The 17,017-nt window shown below is 44.4% G+C and overlaps 3 protein-coding genes across 4 annotated transcripts in view; 2 read left to right on the forward strand and 1 right to left on the reverse strand.

Annotated features, from left to right (window-relative positions):
• The first annotated feature begins 383 nt into the window (after positions 1-383).
• hcfc2 (host cell factor C2) lies at positions 384-6,821 on the forward strand. The gene is made up of 17 exons (XM_084038986.1): positions 384-566; positions 1,128-1,276; positions 1,361-1,521; positions 2,049-2,251; positions 2,406-2,490; positions 2,594-2,694; positions 2,923-3,153; positions 3,266-3,451; positions 3,571-3,635; positions 3,765-3,885; positions 4,005-4,055; positions 4,146-4,201; positions 4,420-4,554; positions 4,647-4,832; positions 4,920-5,217; positions 5,308-5,380; positions 5,479-6,821. The coding sequence occupies exons 1-17, from the start codon at positions 401-403 to the stop codon at positions 5,486-5,488; spliced, it is 2,277 nt and encodes a 758-aa protein (XP_083895112.1). The 5' UTR covers positions 384-400; the 3' UTR covers positions 5,489-6,821.
• Positions 6,822-7,163: 342 nt separating this feature from the next.
• Positions 7,164-14,810, forward strand: cep83 (centrosomal protein 83). Of its 2 annotated transcripts, XM_084039237.1 has the most exons (17): positions 7,164-7,255; positions 8,153-8,357; positions 8,850-9,000; positions 9,090-9,182; positions 9,638-9,769; positions 9,851-10,102; positions 10,206-10,337; positions 10,448-10,562; positions 10,716-10,860; positions 11,673-11,822; positions 12,285-12,360; positions 12,549-12,706; positions 12,925-13,054; positions 13,314-13,417; positions 13,528-13,711; positions 14,089-14,235; positions 14,292-14,810. In XM_084039237.1, exons 2-16 carry the CDS (start codon positions 8,158-8,160, stop codon positions 14,206-14,208), a joined length of 2,142 nt encoding a protein of 713 aa, XP_083895363.1. In that variant the 5' UTR covers positions 7,164-7,255; positions 8,153-8,157; the 3' UTR covers positions 14,209-14,235; positions 14,292-14,810. The 2 variants fall into 2 exon arrangements, with proteins under 2 accessions (XP_083895363.1, XP_083895362.1); XM_084039236.1 differs by having other exon boundaries at positions 14,089-14,810.
• The window catches only part of plxnc1 (plexin C1), a 22,843-nt gene continuing 20,460 nt past the window's right edge, over positions 14,635-17,017 (reverse strand). The window contains exons 28-31 of the mRNA XM_084039235.1: positions 16,970-17,017; positions 15,841-15,981; positions 15,685-15,759; positions 14,635-15,129 (exon numbers count right to left, since the gene is read on the reverse strand). The exon at positions 16,970-17,017 is cut by the window's right edge and continues 100 nt beyond it. Coding sequence (XP_083895361.1) covers positions 15,025-15,129; positions 15,685-15,759; positions 15,841-15,981; positions 16,970-17,017 — 369 coding nt within the window. The 3' untranslated portion in view covers positions 14,635-15,024. The remainder of the gene's footprint in view (positions 15,130-15,684; positions 15,760-15,840; positions 15,982-16,969) is intronic.

Genomic DNA, 17,017 nt, shown 5'->3' on the forward strand with positions numbered 1-17,017 from the left:
ACTTAGAAGAGACAGATAATAAAAAACAGTAGGGTCAAAGTCTATGCAGCGACTGAGATATCTCCACTTTTACTCCCATCTTTTAGTCAAAGTATCTTATATCCATTTGTTAACACTGTCTTTATAAATGTGCATTAATGCAAACCGAAGCCGAGATAACCTTGTTGACGTCATCAAAGTAACTTAGTAGAATCAACAAATAATTGTCTTTATTTTCCTTTTATTCCTTTATTTTCCTTTTATTTAGCAAACTAGCCCCGGTAAACGAGACAGAGTGAGACGTCTGTTCCAACCCGCTCTCTGGTTGAACTTCCGGTTGGCTCCCTTCGCCCCGCCCACATCTTTGAAACGTCAACAGCGCCAAACTTCAGGCTCCCCCCCCCTCCCCCGACGGGAAAAAATGACCACTGGCGTGGAGGAGCCGCAATGGAGAAAAGTTCATTCCGTCACGGGAGTGATTCCGCGGTCCCGACACGGACACCGAGCAGCGGCGATACGGGAGCTGGTCGTCGTGTTCGGCGGCGGAAACGAAGGGATAGCGGAGGACCTCCATGTTTACAACACTGGTGAGCTAACGTTGGTAGCCGGTTAGCGGCTAATGTTTTTAGCATGCGCAAGGGGGTCATAAAAAGGCGACTAGCTTTTTATTTGATGTTCATTTAAACATTTCTCGATACATTAAGCATAATTTCGACATAACGTATGTTGTTAATGTCAAATAGATTGATTTAGATAACGTAACTTCAGCTAACTGGTTAGCTTCAGTAAAGCTAACGTTACTCGTTACGTTAGCACGCGAGGTCAATCGTTATGTTAACGGACAGAGTGGCGTTAACTGACTTGAATGTAGCTTTAGTGAGAGCTTTAGTGAGAGTCGTACATTTTGGTGTGACGTAATTGCTGTACAAATGACGTTGTGGTGGGCAATAAACGCCCTTAAAGTTAACTGTTATTTGCATTTAAAGGCCCTGTTCGAATGGCGAGGTGGTGTTTTTGATCATATTCATCTTTTCTACTGTAAAACTAGCTCTGTTGTTCCAAAATATGGTGTTTAAATGCCATAACAGCAGCATTCATCATGATGTGCTACCCAATACAATGGCTGACCTCTGACCCCTTCCTTCCAGTCTCAAAGCAGTGGTTTCTGCCCGCGGTGAGGGGCGACATCCCACCCGGCTGTGCTGCCCATGGCTTCGTCTGCGAAGGCACCCGGATACTGGTGTTCGGCGGCATGGTTGAGTTTGGGAAATACACCAACAGCCTCTATGAACTCCAGGTAAGGCTTCCCACGGTTTAATCAGGTTGTGTCTGTAGTGAGAACATTTTTCACATCTTGACTCTGGGTCCTGTGTGGCTTCAGGCGAGCCGCTGGCTGTGGAAGAAGCTGAAGCCCAGAGCGCCCAGGAATGGCTTGCCTCCCTGCGCCCGGATCGGACACAGCCTCACTCTTGTGGGTAACAAGTGTTACCTGTTTGGAGGACTGGCCAATGATAGTGAAGACCCCAACGGCAACACACCAAGGTACTGGGCCAACACACATACACATAACGGTTAATTAAGAGTTTAGCACTTTATTTTCCATAATAAAAACCTACTGTGTTTCATGTAGTGTTTTTGTTGGTATCCTGATTTTCTTTTAAAGAGGTTTCATGTAGAGTCTGCTCAAAATCAAAAGTGGAAAGCTCTTCATTTCCTTTTCTCACACAATTTCAGATATTTTTTATATTTTTTAATATTTTATATATTTTTTTTTATATTTTTTCTTTTTTTTGTTTAAATGAGGGCAGCAACTTATTGTCATTAGGATTAGTCTGCCATTTGTATTTTGTAATTGTAATAAATTTAATTGATGAAAACTGAAGAAAAATAGCAAAACCCAAAGATATTCATTTCACAATGACATAATTTATAACCTTTAAATTAGTGTTGAATCCACACTTTTATTGAATTAAACCTTATAGCCAACCAGCGTGGAGTTGAGCCAGTTTGATATATAACCATAATGAAGATAGTTGCATTAACGAGTTTGACTTTTTGAATCCTCTTAGATACATGGGTGACTTCTATGAGCTGGAGCTGCAGTCGTTATCGGGGGCAAGAAGCTGGAGCATTCCAGAGACGAAGGGGGGCGGCCCCTCGGCACGGGAGTCCCACACCGCGGTGGCCTACGCTGGCCTCGGCTCCCCGAAGCTCTACATCTTTGGAGGGATGCAAGGATCCCGGTTAGACGACCTCTGGCAGCTTGACCTCGGTGGGACTTTTTATTTTTGTGACAGATAGTATTGACTAGCCACAAATTTCAGAAAGCAAAATTGAAACATTTATTTAATACAAATCTGCAGTAGGTTTATTTGCATGAACTGAGAAACAGCTCTTTAAAATACTTCATTTCATATTTTCATCAGACACTATGGTTTGGTCGATGCCTGCAACTAGAGGTTTAACGCCACTTCCCAGAAGCCTTCACTCTGCCAGTGTCATCGGTAACAAGTAAGAGATCTGTCGTTATCAGAGTCATATCTACTGTAAAAGCAGACGTCTAGTTTGTTATGTGACCCCTGACCCAACAACTGTGTGCCCTCTCTGTTTGCAGGATGTATGTTTTTGGTGGCTGGATTCCTGTACCAGAGTCTGAACCCGATACTTTAGGAACTGATTGGATCTGCAGCGACTCCTTAAGTGTTCTCAACTTAGGTCAGGACATTCTTCTAAAAAAACACACACTCTTATCTGATCTTTCACGCAAGGTGAAGCCCAACCGAGCATCTTTATTTGTTTCAGGTTTGGCAAAATGTGGTTGTTGTTTTTTTTTTACACCACTGCTTCTGAGGAAACTTGTGATGCATCTGGTTTCTAATTCAGCCCACGGGCTTTTCTGCATCAGTTCAGCAAGTTCACTGTTGCCCTGTTTTCCTGTCACAGACACAATGAGCTGGCAGGACCTGGGCCCAGAGCAGCAGGATGATTTTGAGTCCCAGCTGCAGAGCCAGGGACCCGAGAGTGACGATCTGTACGCCTGTCGGCCCAGAGCCAGGGCCGGCCACTGTGCTGCCACTGTGGGCTCCAGGCTCTACATCTGGAGCGGCCGTGACGGATACCGTAAGAGCTGGAACTACCAGGTCTGCTGCAAGGACCTCTGGTACCTGGAGACAGGTGAGAACAAGGTGTTACGGGAGACTTTCAGTGATTCGCCTCTGAAGCTGTATTATTTTATCTTTAGTGGTAGCTTGTGTCGGTGTTGAACAAATCAGTTTTCTGTCCTCAGATCGACCCGCTGCACCAGAGGCAGTGTTACTCATCAAATCCACAGTCAGTCTGCTCCATGTGGCGTGGCGCCCCCTAGCGGCAGCAGACTGCTACATCCTTCAGCTCCAGCCTGCACCTCCACCAGCCAAACCAGTCAATCCAGCCGGAACAGATGGATTGGACACGAAGGTTATAGACTCTGCAGGTATGGAGAGTTCACGTATTCAGCTCAGAGGAGAAACTCAGGACACAGCAACATGTTTATCAGGGTGAGGGACTCTATAAGGACATTTCCCTGAAGTTTGCCTAATTCTCCTTTCTCAGGTGTCCAAGATCTTCAACCTCAAACCGGAGGAGCCATTAATAAAGAAAGGAGTGCATCAGCTCAGGTAGATGTGACTGACTTAACAATCAATCATTCTTTTGATTTAGAATTCAGTTTTAATTCAAATTTAACATTTCACTGCATTTTGGCTTGAGGTTGATAAATACATTTTATTTGTCTCCCTGAATTGCAGGATGCTTCAGTCGAGCAGGAAACTACAGTAGAAGCCTCCAGTAGCTCAGCAGAGATTAAAGCACCAGGATGGACGAGTGCTGGGAGGGAGACGGAGAAGGGCCACGATACAAAACGCTGTGGTGAGTCTTCTTCAAATGATTGAATGCTGAATGATTTTCGGGACACTAAAAGATGCTCGTGTTTCCAGCACAATGTTTGAACTTCGATCTGACCTCTCTGCATGTGTGTTGGTTTGTAGGTGCTGGACTGGAGACCTCAACAACGGAGGTCAACAGCTCGGGTCAGACAGGTAGTGATGAGTTCTAATGTCAGCGATAAACACCACTGCAGCACTTCAAGTAAAGAGAAATTCACTGTGAGCTTTCCTTTGCTTTTACAGAGACACAACTGGTTTCAGCCGACCAGACAAAAGATGTCTACGCCCATGCACATCAGGTGAATGGCTGGGTGATATGATTTATACATTATATCTTCATATTGTAAGGCTATGCTGCAATATGTGATATATATATATATCTTGATATGTTCCCATTTATAAATAACGATGTTCAAAATATAGTCACAGTATGTCTGTAGTGTGTAGAACAAAGTGTAAACATTAGCTCTCCCTTGTTGTGGTCTAAACTAAGACTAGAAACTCTTTCCCTGTGCAGAACCCAGATGAAGCAGTGTGGTTTGACGTCGGTGTGTTCAAAACCCTCTTCTCTGAGGTCAGCCACTACTTTCTGCCTGCTGACGGCGACCAGGCGACGGCAGCCATCAGCAGCCGGACGCCAAACACTAAAGAGGTAAGACTGAAAAAATGTTTTTACTGTCATTAAATAGGTATTGATTGGGACTCGGTGAAGATGTATTTCCTGATGTTTCCCTTCCCCCTCAGAGAAAGCTTCCAGGGCCTCAGGACTACCAGGGCAGAGAGAAGCAGGAGCTGGCACCAGGTCTGACCTACAGGTTCAGAGTTGCAGGTGTTAACTACTTTGGCCAGGGTGACTTCAGCCCGGTCAGCGAGTTCAAGACCTGCCAACCCGGCTACCCTGGAGCGCCCTCTGCTGTCAAAATTGCCAAGGTGCCGTGTCAATGATATTCAGAGTGAGAAACAGTTACACACATGAACTAAGAGTTATAACAAATATAATACTTCTTTTCTACACAGGCCAACGATTCGGTCCACATCACATGGGAGGCTCCCCCCTCCCCGTCGGGCCGGATCTTGGAGTATTCCATGTACATGGCGGTGAAAAAGAGCCGGTCTACCAGCTCGGAGCGGCCGGGTCAGATGTCCTTCATCAGGATCTACCGCGGCACCAAGATGTCCTGCTCGGTCAGCTCCAGCCACCTGGTCAACGCCCAGATCGACTGCTCCGCCTCCAACCGGCCAGCCGTGGTCTTCCGCATCGCTGCCAAGAATGAGCAGGGCTACGGCCCGGCGACGCAGATCCGCTGGATTCAAGGTGGGCGAGCGCACGTGTTTTCAGATTCTGTTTTTTTAGAATAGATCTTTTTTTTGTGTGGTCAGATCGTAACTTGATTCCTGTTTGTAGATCCCACTAAACTGCGAGCGTCTGGATCCAAAGCCGACTGCACTGCTGAGGCCGACCAGGATGCTGCCGACAGGTAACCACGGTGACAACTGATTTCTGTACATTTTCACCTTCTAGACTGGGATTCAAATTGAATCGTCTCTTGCTTTTCCTTTTTTCTTCTTCTCACAGCTCCAGCTGAAACTATGTGACCCCGTGAAGACGTGACGTTCACTCAGGAAGGTGGCGATGTACGCCATTCAGATGTTCTATATTTCCTAGATAGTTTTGTTAATTTATTTTTTTATGTATTTAATTGTAAAAAGGTTTTCATAGTAAGCTTGATGACATGGCTATTTTAGTTAAACAGTTGTTTTGTTCTAATATGATGTAGATCGAACTACAAGGATGGGCTCAGATTTGAAATTCTCTGAAGGTCGGAGGTGCCTTAGAGTTTACTGCATCAGCCACTGCTGCTTTATACAGTGTTAGGTGGTTTTGAATGAAATACAGGTGGTAAGATGTTTTCAGGACCAGTGTATTTTCTTTTATAATCTTGGACCACTTATGAAATCTCTACAGTGGAATGGTTCTATAATGGGATCATTTACGATGGTTCAGGTTTGGTTTAAGATCGTTGTTTATGTGGCTTGACAATGTTTCTCCAGACATTTTCACTACCCATTACATCTCCACGACTTATCTCTTTGTTGTGTTTCCTTTATTGTCATTACCATCAGATTATTCACATTTTTACTATATCGGGAGGAGAGCTACTTGTTAACACTATTATTGTCTCTGGTTTGACCAGCTTTTCATTTAGTAGGCAAGTAATTTAATGTCTGGACTTATTACAGGCCTTTTTATCCCGAGTCTTTATTGTCCCCAAGAGGAAATTCCCTTGTGTGCTGGAAACAGATTATCATTTTAGATGCAGTGTGTGTGGAATGCAATTGAATTTGTTCTCACTGGGGACAAATAAAATTGCAAATGGAGACCCGGGGAACAATTTGGCTTGCATTCAAATTTGAAAAAGCACTTACTAAAGTGTTTAAGAACAAAGTATTTGAAGATATTTAAAAACACCCTGGGGTCCTGCAAAAAATGTGCATCTGCATAGCCGAAGTGAGTCCTGGGTGGAAATAACTCCACCTTTTTATTTGTCCAAACATTAAAACAAGTTAAAATATACAGACATGCTCACGTTGAGACGTAATATTAGTAATTATTGGTATGAAGGACTGATATCTGCTGATTATATTCAGTCAATGTGTGTGCTGCCTTCACGTGCTCGTCCGAAGATCCTACTTCCCAGCGAAGTGGGATTTACGAGAATGTCGCCTTCAAGTGCTTTGTTGTCGGGACGAATTGGGGGAAATGTTTTTTTATTCTATAATTCACGTGCTAGCTGACTGTAGTCCATTTGTTATGTATAGAACCATTAATCACTGTTCTATCAAGTTATGTGTACATAGATTACAAGTATGTACACCAGCAGAATAATACTTGCTGCACTGTTAAAAAATAAAGAATGATGTACCAGCCACTACTGAATCTGAATTATTTCCATTCATAATCGCGATTTGATGGCGCGTTCATGTGCGATGTCCAACTCGTATTTACCGTAAATCCAATACCACGTGAAGGCGGTTTACGTAGGTGACGTATCGGTTACGTTATCGATATACGTTAGGTAACTGCTAGATATAAATTGTACGGTTGTTTCAAAACGTGCAAATATTTAGAGCTTGTATAAAAAAAAATACGTATTGAAATGGCTCCTTGAAAAATATGCGATTTAAAATAATAATAATTTAACGGAAATGTACTTCCTGTCCGGAAAGGATTCAGATGTACTTCCGGTCCGGAGAGGATTCCCGTGATCCCACAGTTTGTAGTTTACCTATTAGCAGGCTAGCACTGGCTAGCGAAGCAAAGCAGGAAAGAAAGTTCAAAGTTCAACAAAAAGGTAACGCAAACATGGCTTTACGTGCGTAAAGTAAGCGTTAGTGTTTAATAACACGGTAAGCGGGTCGTAATTCTCGGTTTGAAGCCCAAATGTGCGGCGGGTCGCTGAACGTTAGTCGCGTCTTCATGCTAACGTTCATACTTCCGGTTTAGCTTACAGGTCGAGCTAGCCGTTTAGCTTGCTGCGTTAAGACGTTAAGAAGGATTTCGTTGTCATTACGTTCGCATTTTAGTGTAGAAATCCGGTCAGAACCGTAGCAGCAGCTGCCCGTTTACAACGCACTGCCGCGGGATAAGCAAACATATCAGAAATAGTAGAGATAATGGACGCACGGTTGTAACGTTAGCTAGCTGGCTAATTCCCGTATTATGTCGCGGGACACAGAGCGCGACTTTTAAAAAAAAAATACCCCTCGGAGATTGTTAACCATCTGGAGACGGATCAGTTTGCAGTTTTTAAATATGCTCGTCTGAATAAATCACATCGTAATCACAACTGTCGAGACTTTGTGCGAATATGTGGTATAACTTAAAGTGACGTCAACGCTACACAAGGTTTATCAACACACGCACGTCATCAGGTTAAATAACGTTAGGCAAAGTGACGTCGGTCTGACCTCGGGGATAAACGGGGCGTTCACAGACCTTCCAGCCAGGGGAGCTAACTAATCACTTGAGGTTGATTGTCTGCTGAGAGGTTCTGATTTGAACGAGTAGCTGGGGGACTCTTCTCAAAGCCACCATGGTAACTAACTGACAACAAACCCTCTAGAAGAGCTCCTCACACAGAGGAAAGAACAGAGTGACGTCCCTTTAGTTTATTATAATACAGACAGCCATTCCTTTTTGGTTCCCCATCAACCTTTCCTTCATCTCCTCCTGTCTCTCTGCTGCAAAGGTGAGATGGCCTCCTCCGCCCTCAGCCAGTCGGCACTTCTCCTCCCGAACCTGGAGCCCGGGATGGGGAGGTCCGCAGCCATGCTGGGGCTGTCGGCGGGCTTGGGTGGAGCAGAGATGGAGCTGCAGAGGATGCTCATCGACGAGAGGATGAAGTGTGAAAGCCACAGGACCAACTACCAGACACTAAAGGCCGAGCACGTCAGGTAAATCACATTGATTCTCTTGTGTCATATTGTTTGTGAGTTGGGATAACCGATATTTAGACTGTTTGTCTGCATTAAAAACATTTATTTAAATTCACACAATTATTATGAATTTGAACAAATCTCCAAATAAATACAATGTTCCCTGAAGTTTTATAAAGTTAAAATAAAGAGTAGGGACTCAGAGCCCAACATTTTTTCAGATTAAATTGTTTTATTGGCAAAAAGGCATCAAAATGGCTGACTATAACCTATATTGTGAATGAGGAGGGAACAGCGAATCAAACTGTCGTATACATCATCGATGTGAGTACTGTAAGGTTGAAGGAGAGAAATCAGCCAAAAGAAAACATCCCTTCTGGCAAAGTCTTTACAAGATAGTTGCTGTGTGTTTTTTTACGTTGCATCATGCTCCACGGTTTCCCGTCTGGTCCTGGTATCCGTTGGTACCGCGTTGTGCTCGCTCTCACCCCCCCGCTGTCTCTCCTGCAGCCTGCAGGATGAGTTCACGCAGGCTCAGGGGGAACTGAAGCGTCTGCTGAGCGACAAACAGGCTCAACAGGAGAAGCTGCAGCTGCTGTCGGCGAAGCTCCGAGGAGAAGTGCTGGACAAAACCAGGGAGCTGGAGGAGCTGCGACTGCAGGTAAACCCAGCTCTGACGGACACACGCTGCGACCAAGGACTGAGGGGTTTTGGTACAAACGTGTGTGTGTGTGTGTGTGTGTTGACCAGGTGATGACCCCTCAGCGTCTGGAGTTGCTCAGAGCTCAGGTGCAACAAGAGATGGAGACTCCGGTCAGAGAGAGATTCAATAAACTGGAGGAGGTCAGTCAGTTTGTGTGTTTCTGTATCGTAGCTCAGTAATTCCCCCGAGAGACCGACCCCTCGTGTTACTGATGGAGTTCCTACTAATTACTTCTGTTTTATGTCTAGTGTAGAATTCCCCCTCTCATTATGACATGCATGCAATGAAAATCCTACCAAAACATTATAGAACAACGACAATCTTTAGGAATTATGTTGCTATGAAATTTACATGATAAACGTCTGCAAATGATTTCTCCTGAAGAAGGGAAATGCTGGTATTTTGTCTTAATACCTGCTTTTTGATTGTCAAATAAATATATTCTAAAACTGTCGTTGAAGATTACCAACCGTAGCGTTTTGAAAATCATTTGAAAGCTTGTGTTTTCAAGCTAATTTCCATTTTGCCTTCTTCATCGCTCCCCTCACTGATTTGGGGTAAACGTGTCTCCTCGTCTTTGTTTTTTCTTCTTCAGGAGACGGAGAAGTACAGGTCCGAGTACAACAAGCTGCGGTATGACTTCACCGTTCTCAAGTCCCAGTTCGACCACCAGCGTGAAGAACATGCTCACATCCTGGAGCAGAGGAGGATCCGCTACGAAGCAGAGGTGCGTTACATTCTAGTCGTTGCTGTACGAGATGAAAGTAGATTTACATGTTACCATTAAAATGCCCCCTGCTGCTGTCAGATCTCTCGTCTGGACAAGGACAGGGAGGACCTGGTGGCTCAGTACCAGAGCTCGGACCCACTGCGTGATGGGAAACGGGTGGAGGCTCTGCTGAGAGAGAAAGCCCAGCTCCACCTGCGGCTGAAGGGCCTGGAGGCCGAGGTGGCCGAGCTCCGTGCCCAGAAAGAAAACTCGGGCCAGCAGGCCGAGAACATCCAGCGCATCCAGATCAGACAGCTGACGGAGTCTCAGGCTGCCGCCAAGTCGCTGGAGGTGGGACAGCTGTTTGTGTTAGCTTTATCCTCCATTCATAGTTTGTGGTTTTGCTGACTGTGATCGTGGTTTTGCTGACTGTGATTGGTCGTTGGTGCGACAGGCGGAGCGTCAGTCGTTGCGTCTGCAGCTGGAGCGGCTGGAGAGCGAGCTTCATCACACACACGAGCAGAACAGCCAGCTCACCGGACGGCTGCACAAAGCCGAGAGAGAGGTCAACTCTCTCACCTGCCAGGTACCCTGCTCTGTGACCTCTGACCCCGCCCTCTGAGAACATCCATAATAATAGTCCGTCGAGGAATCTCTAAAAGTTACATTTGCTGTCTTTTTTTCCTGCGTTCTCAGATTGAAAGCCTGAAGCATTCACATAAACTGGAGGTGGCCAGCGTCAAACTGGAGTGTACTCGCTCTAAAGGGGAGCTGGAGAGGGAGCGAGACGGACTGCAGGGGCAAGTGGACGGTATGGAACACACACACACACACACACACACACACACACACACACACACTCTGAGCTCATGGCTTCCTGCTCGTCTCTACATTTAATTTGTATATTAAGTAAATTCACACTAACTCAGCCACCCTCAGACCCTCATGGTACGTCGTGTCTCAGGCCTGCAGACGGACTTGGAGGTGCTGAAGGCAGCGGTGGAGCGACACAAGGAGGTTCTGGTGGAGAAAGAGAGGGAGTCGGTCCGGAAGGTGCAGTCGGCCCGCGAGGAGGAGTTCCGTAAAACAGCAGCCATGCACGAGGAAAAGTATGTTTGTTTTCTTTCAGTTTCTGATATCAGTCACCTGGTGGAAGATCAGAATCAAATACTTTGATTAAACCACTGGAGGGAATTTGGGCTTAATTATTTTTTTTAATTGTGCTTTAATAAGCTGTTTAATCAACAATGTTATGTATGTGTTTTAGGTAAAGCACTTTAAACTGCCTTGTTGCTGAAATGTGCATTTTATATATAAATAAACTTGCCTTGCCTCCAAGAGTGAGAAAATAGAAATAAAGGGCCCTAACCCTGGACATGCTTTACTATGATTTTTTTTTTCAATTTAATTTGACCGTGGCTTTTTATGACCGTTTTGGACTCACTACACTCAGACTTTGATTGACACGCGATATACAAGCATATGTTATGACTTTTAAATCATTTTTACACCATTTTATGAATTTTGTCGTTTTTTCACTTTTTTTTCGACATGCTATAGTATGACTTTTTTTTCCCCCTGAAAAATTTGACCATGGCTTTTTATGGCTGTTTTGGACTCACTACACTCAGACTTGGTGGGACAAGCGATATGAGCGATTTTGATGACTTTTTAATAATTTTTTACTACATTTTACAAATTTTTACGAAAAATGACATACAAATACAAATGACTATAGAAGTGGGATCTATTAAGTGTGTTAATTTTTGTGTTAAAAAAAAAGCAAGAGTAGTATAAATAAGAATTAAATGAGAAAATATCTTTAATTTAAATGCTTTATTGGTACAAAATCAAAAGGTTTTTTTCCTTCTGTTATTTTTCTGCTCGTGTACATTTGATTTATAGGATTTTCTGTTGTCAGGTTGGAGGTGGAGAACCGTCTTGCTGCTCTAGAACAGCAGAGGGCGCTGCAGGATGCTGCAGACCATGCCCAGAAGGAGGAATGGGAGGAACGCCTTCGTAGCACCCAACAAGGAGAGGAGTCGGCTCGCAGGGAACTTCAAACCCTGAGGTACCCCAGCTGCTTTCATCGAGCTGTGTGATATCCACCATTGTTATCTGCTACACCGCAGCTACCTGTAGGTGTAGTTATATCTTACATGAAGAACTGCGTGTAGAGGCCACAGTTTATTTCCTGAAACATATTTAGGTGAAGGGAAACTTGACGTCTGTGACATCAGTGCACATGGCTGTCAGTGGTTGGCTGGAAACGCCTGTTTCCTCTCAGCCTCTTTACCCCGGCTGTTTGTACCCGTACCAGTGTTCTGTGGTCTGCTGCTCCAAATAAATGGTGTCGGGTTAGGCTTGCCATCATGTGAGGACATTTCTGCCGTTCAGTCATGTGTGAATGATTTGTGAACATACAAAAGAGAGAAATAATAAAAGGGGCGGCAAGAAAAAGAGCTTTTCTCTGTAATGCCATGTAATTTAATCTTTATTAAATTCATTGATGTAACGGGTTTGTGTCTCACAGAATGAAACTACAGCAGCAAAGCTCCCATCTTGAGGAGCTGGAGAGACAGAAAGGAGAGATTGCTGACCTGCAGCAGGTAAGTCGACGGTGTTCTTGTTGGTTGCAGCGTTACCGTGGCGATCTACCCCGGTATGGAATGAACCACTATCGTAGGAATGAAAAACCCGGAGTCAATCCCGATATTACCTCGCAAACCCCACGTTGTAGTCCAGGTCTCGTGGGAGTTTGCTGAAATAAATGTTTTGTTGTTGTTTGGCTCAACAGCAGAACCAGGAACTGGGTGTCCAGCTGGGGGCGCTGTCTCACTCTGAGAGTGACCTGATGGAGACGAACCAGCGGCTGAGAGAAACGCTGGACAGGGTCCGGGAGGATCTGAGGTCGGCCCAAGGCCAGGCTGAGAGGAGCCAACACGAGGCAGAGAGGTAGGACCGCCCGTAGCGCTCTTCTCTTCTTTATTCCACTTAGATAATGATTATTATAATATAATATAATATGACTATAAACAGTAGACTGACATGACAAATACACACAACACGTTTGTTTTCATTTATTTTAATATTCTTGCTTCACTTCCCTCCCTCCCACTCAAACACTCGTTCCCTCCCCTCGTCTGTTGCTCCTCCCTCCTCTCTCCTCCCAGACGGGTGGAGGAGCGGCGGGTCGAGTGGTTGGAGGAGAAACACCAGCTGCAGGAGCGAAACGCCGAGCTGCAGCAGAAATACACTCAGATCAAAGAGAAGGTGCAGAGGGCAGCGGCAGCCCAGAAGAAGGTACTGCTGCTCAGTCGTTATTCACACTTTCATGTTTGGCTTTTTGGCCTCTAACTGGAACCTGCAGATAACGTGTGTGTGTGTGTGTGTGTGTGTGTGTGTGTGTGTGTGTGTGTGTGTGTGTGTGTGTGTGTGTGTGTGTGTGTGTGTGTGTGTGTGTGTGTGTGTGTGTGTGTGTGTGTGTGTGTGTGTGTGTGTGTGTGTGTGTGTGTGTGTGTGTGTGTGTGTGTGTGTGTGTGTGTGTGTGTGTGTGTTACAGAGGAAAACGCTGACAGAGAACAAAGAGAAGAGACTTCAGGATAAGATTGAGCTGCGGGAAGCAAAGATAGAAGAGCTGGAACTGGAAACTGCTGCAGCCAAGAAGTAAACTTAAATATGATTTCATTCACTGATAGATTTGTTGTTTATTCCCTGTAGAAGATGATGTTCTCTTCTTAACCACGCCTTCGTCTCATTTTAATTCCTGTGTCCAGACGTTCATCGTTCTCAGAGGAACAAGCTCAAATCAACAGACGGCTGAAGGAGATGCAGCGACGACACAACGAGTTTCGGCGCCTCCTATTGGGCGGCCAGGGTCCCTACAGCGCAGGCCCCGCCATCATGACCCCGACCCCCTTTCTCCTCCTCGGGTCTGAGGGGCCTTCGGCCAACATACCAGTAAGCAGATATTTTTTTGTTGCCATGTAAATAGTTGAATGGATAGAATAGAAACAGCTACAAGTAAAATCCATTCTAGTAGAGGCACAGAGAGTAGTTTAGAAACCCACAAAACCACAGTTGAATGCAGTAAGCCCACACCTCTTCTCTGTGGGTTACTAACATGTGAAATCAGTAAGTGAAGCAGCAGTAAACATTGAGACGCGTTCTGTAGAGCAAACCCACAGACGTCGACTGTTGAATAATCTGTAAAAGCAGCGCGGCGTCATTAACCAACGTTTGAATGAACTCTCTGCCGTCTCACTTCCACTACGCCCGAGCATGTGGACGTAGCACATACGCTGTTCTAACATGTGCTCCTTCTCCCTCCCCTTCAGGAGGAGCAGCATCAGAGGGAGCTGTCTCTGCTCCGTCGCAGGCTGGAGGACCTGGAAAACGCCCAGCAGCAGCAGCTGGAGGAACTGGGATCTCTGGTGCAGAGGAACCGGGACTCCTGACCTCCGACCTCAGTGAGACGTGGCTCAGTGTGTCGCCTCCTGTCCTTGTGTTTTAGTCCATCCTACCCAGGATGGGAGCCGAGGAAACGAGGAGTCACTACGCTACAAAAAGACTTCCGCAGAAGATACAACGATGCACCTTCTCTCCTCGAGACGCTTTTGAAGACTCAGGACGGCACGCCGGTCAATTTCCAGGTCTTGAGGTGCGTTCACACCAAGAGCGAAGGTGAGCTCCACGATAGGACCTCACATGCCGAACTAAACTATGGTACAAACAGAGCGACCACATCAACGGTTGCAATTTAAAACTGCTTATCGTCTTGCAGACGGACGGAATGATAATCTGCTTTGCTTTGGTGTGAACGCACCTACAGGCAGGAGAAGAGCGACGCGTGTCCAGTTCATCAATCAAGGACACCAGCAGCGTTTTTATGAAAATAGAAGCATTATTTATTGGCATATTTATACAAAAGTGGAGACATGACAATGGATGTTTACATGCGTCTCTATTGTAATGCCATGGCACCTTTAAAAAAAACAAAAACCCACTACAAGCTGTGAATTTCATCAGACTGTTAATAAAATGTTCTTTTTTTCTGAGGTCTGAGGTTTTGACTGATTCATGATCTGACACTCACAGTGGGTATCGTGCGGTTACACATACATTCAGTAGTACTACTATTACTAAAGATGTGACTGTTTTAAGGCCAAACATCCAGAGTTCCAACAGTGGTCGGCTGTACCTCATATCCAAGTGAGGAGCAGGGACGATACAGGCTGAGGGGGGAAGTCTTCTCGCTCCTGGATGATGGCAGCTCAGTTCCAGGAGCAGCTTTTCCGTCCATCAAACACGTTTTTCACGTGATGTAGTTGCTCCTTCAGCTCAGCAGGGGCTCCATTTTGGTTCAGCTTCTCTTTGATCTGCAGAAAAGACAAAGGTATCCATAAGAGCTAATGTAAGTCAAATATTCTTCTCCTAGTCCCGTCAAAATCCAAAATCTGTGCACATTAATAAAAACTCTCATTGTCTTTCTCATGAAATGTTTCTAAAAAGTGAGACTGCTTTGTTCTTCAGGCTGCCGTTTCCTGTTGTCGTGTGCAGAGGGAAATCAGAAGCTCATACACCGGATAGAGGAAATGAGACACTGTTCACATGTCAGATACGTCCTACAGATGAAATGTGGCTGAGCTAGGACCCGTCATGATGCTGCTCACCAAGAGGTTTCTGCTTCATCAGCGTCACAACTGGTCCAGGATTAATATTACAAATATTCCTAATATTTTATGACACCATTTCGGCTGCATGTGATCCCATTTTCTTCATGATTCAAATACATTTTTGCAAGACTCCCTCAGACTCTACCTACACTGCCTGAGGGGTGTCGACACAGTGAAATATATATATATATTAAATACATTTTAGTTTCCAGACGTGGTCCATCTGTGTGAACTCGTCTGGACATGAGAAGAACTGACCTCGGGGAAGTATTGCTGTATGAATTTGTAGAGCTCTCTCAGGGCTGCGGCTTCGTTGAACTCGTCTTCATGTTTCTGATTTGAAAACAAAACATTATTTCATTGCTGTTCTGCATGGTGCCATCAAAAAAAAAATGTTGTACTTAAATAGATTACCTTCGACTCTTCCTGCAAGAATTTCTTGAATTGTGAGTCTGTGACGGGCGACTGGTCTCGGATCTGCTTGTAGTATGCCTTTACTTCCTGTTTGAACTTGGGGATGTCTTTGGCGTAGAGGAGCTTGTTGGTTGGTGCGTACTGAAACGACAGTATTCAAGGTTATGTGTTCGTTGCACAGTCCAAGTGGTGTCTATCTGTCATGTCTCAACAATCTGATGTTGTTTCTTATATTTTATATTCTTATATTCTCTACAGCACTTTGGTCAACTGTGTGTGTTTTTAAAGTGCTTTACAAATAAAGCTTGATTGGACTGTAATTCATTGACTTTGAATATCATGAGAGTTCTAATAACTTCTGTTGTCATATGACACTATGAATAAAAACTATTTTCACCTTTATTGACATGCTATAGTATGACTTTTTTTTGGGGGGGGGGGGGGGGGGGGATATGATTAAGCCTTTTTATGCTTATTTTGCACTCACTACACTTGGTGGGACAAGCGATATGAACGTGCTATAGTATGACTTTTTTTAAATTTACATGGTTTTTTATGCTTATTTTGGACTCACTACACTCAGACTTTGATTGACATGCGATATACAAGCATATGTTATGACTTTTAAATCATTTTTACACCATTTTATGAATTTTGTCGATTTTTCACTTTTTTTGTCGACATGATATAGTATGACTTTTTTTTCTCGAAAAAGTTGACCATGGCTTTTTATGACTGTTTTGGACTCACTACACTCAGACTTGGGACGACAAGCGATATGAGCGGTTTTTATGACTTTTTAATATTTTTTTTTAAATTTATTTTGACTGACTTTTTGTGAATTTTCGACGTGCTATAGTATGACTATTTTTTAAATTTGACCATGGCTTTTTACGCTTATTTTGGACTCATTACACTCAGACTTTGATTGACACGCGATATACAAGCATATGTTATGACTTTTAAATCATTTTTACACCATTTTATGAATTTTGTCGTTTTTTCACTTTTTTTTCGACATGCTATAGTATGACTTTTTTTTCTCTCGAAAAATTTGACCCTGGCTTTTTATGGCTGTTTTGGACTCGCCACACTCAGACTTGGGACGACAAGCGATATGAGCGATTACCTTTCCGAGCTGGGTCTCACTCAGGGAGAAGGAGTCCATGAAAGCCTG

The sequence above is a fragment of the Eutrigla gurnardus genome (genome assembly GCF_963514095.1).
Source record: "Eutrigla gurnardus genome assembly, chromosome: 21".
NCBI classification, from domain to species: domain Eukaryota; kingdom Metazoa; phylum Chordata; class Actinopteri; order Perciformes; family Triglidae; genus Eutrigla; species Eutrigla gurnardus.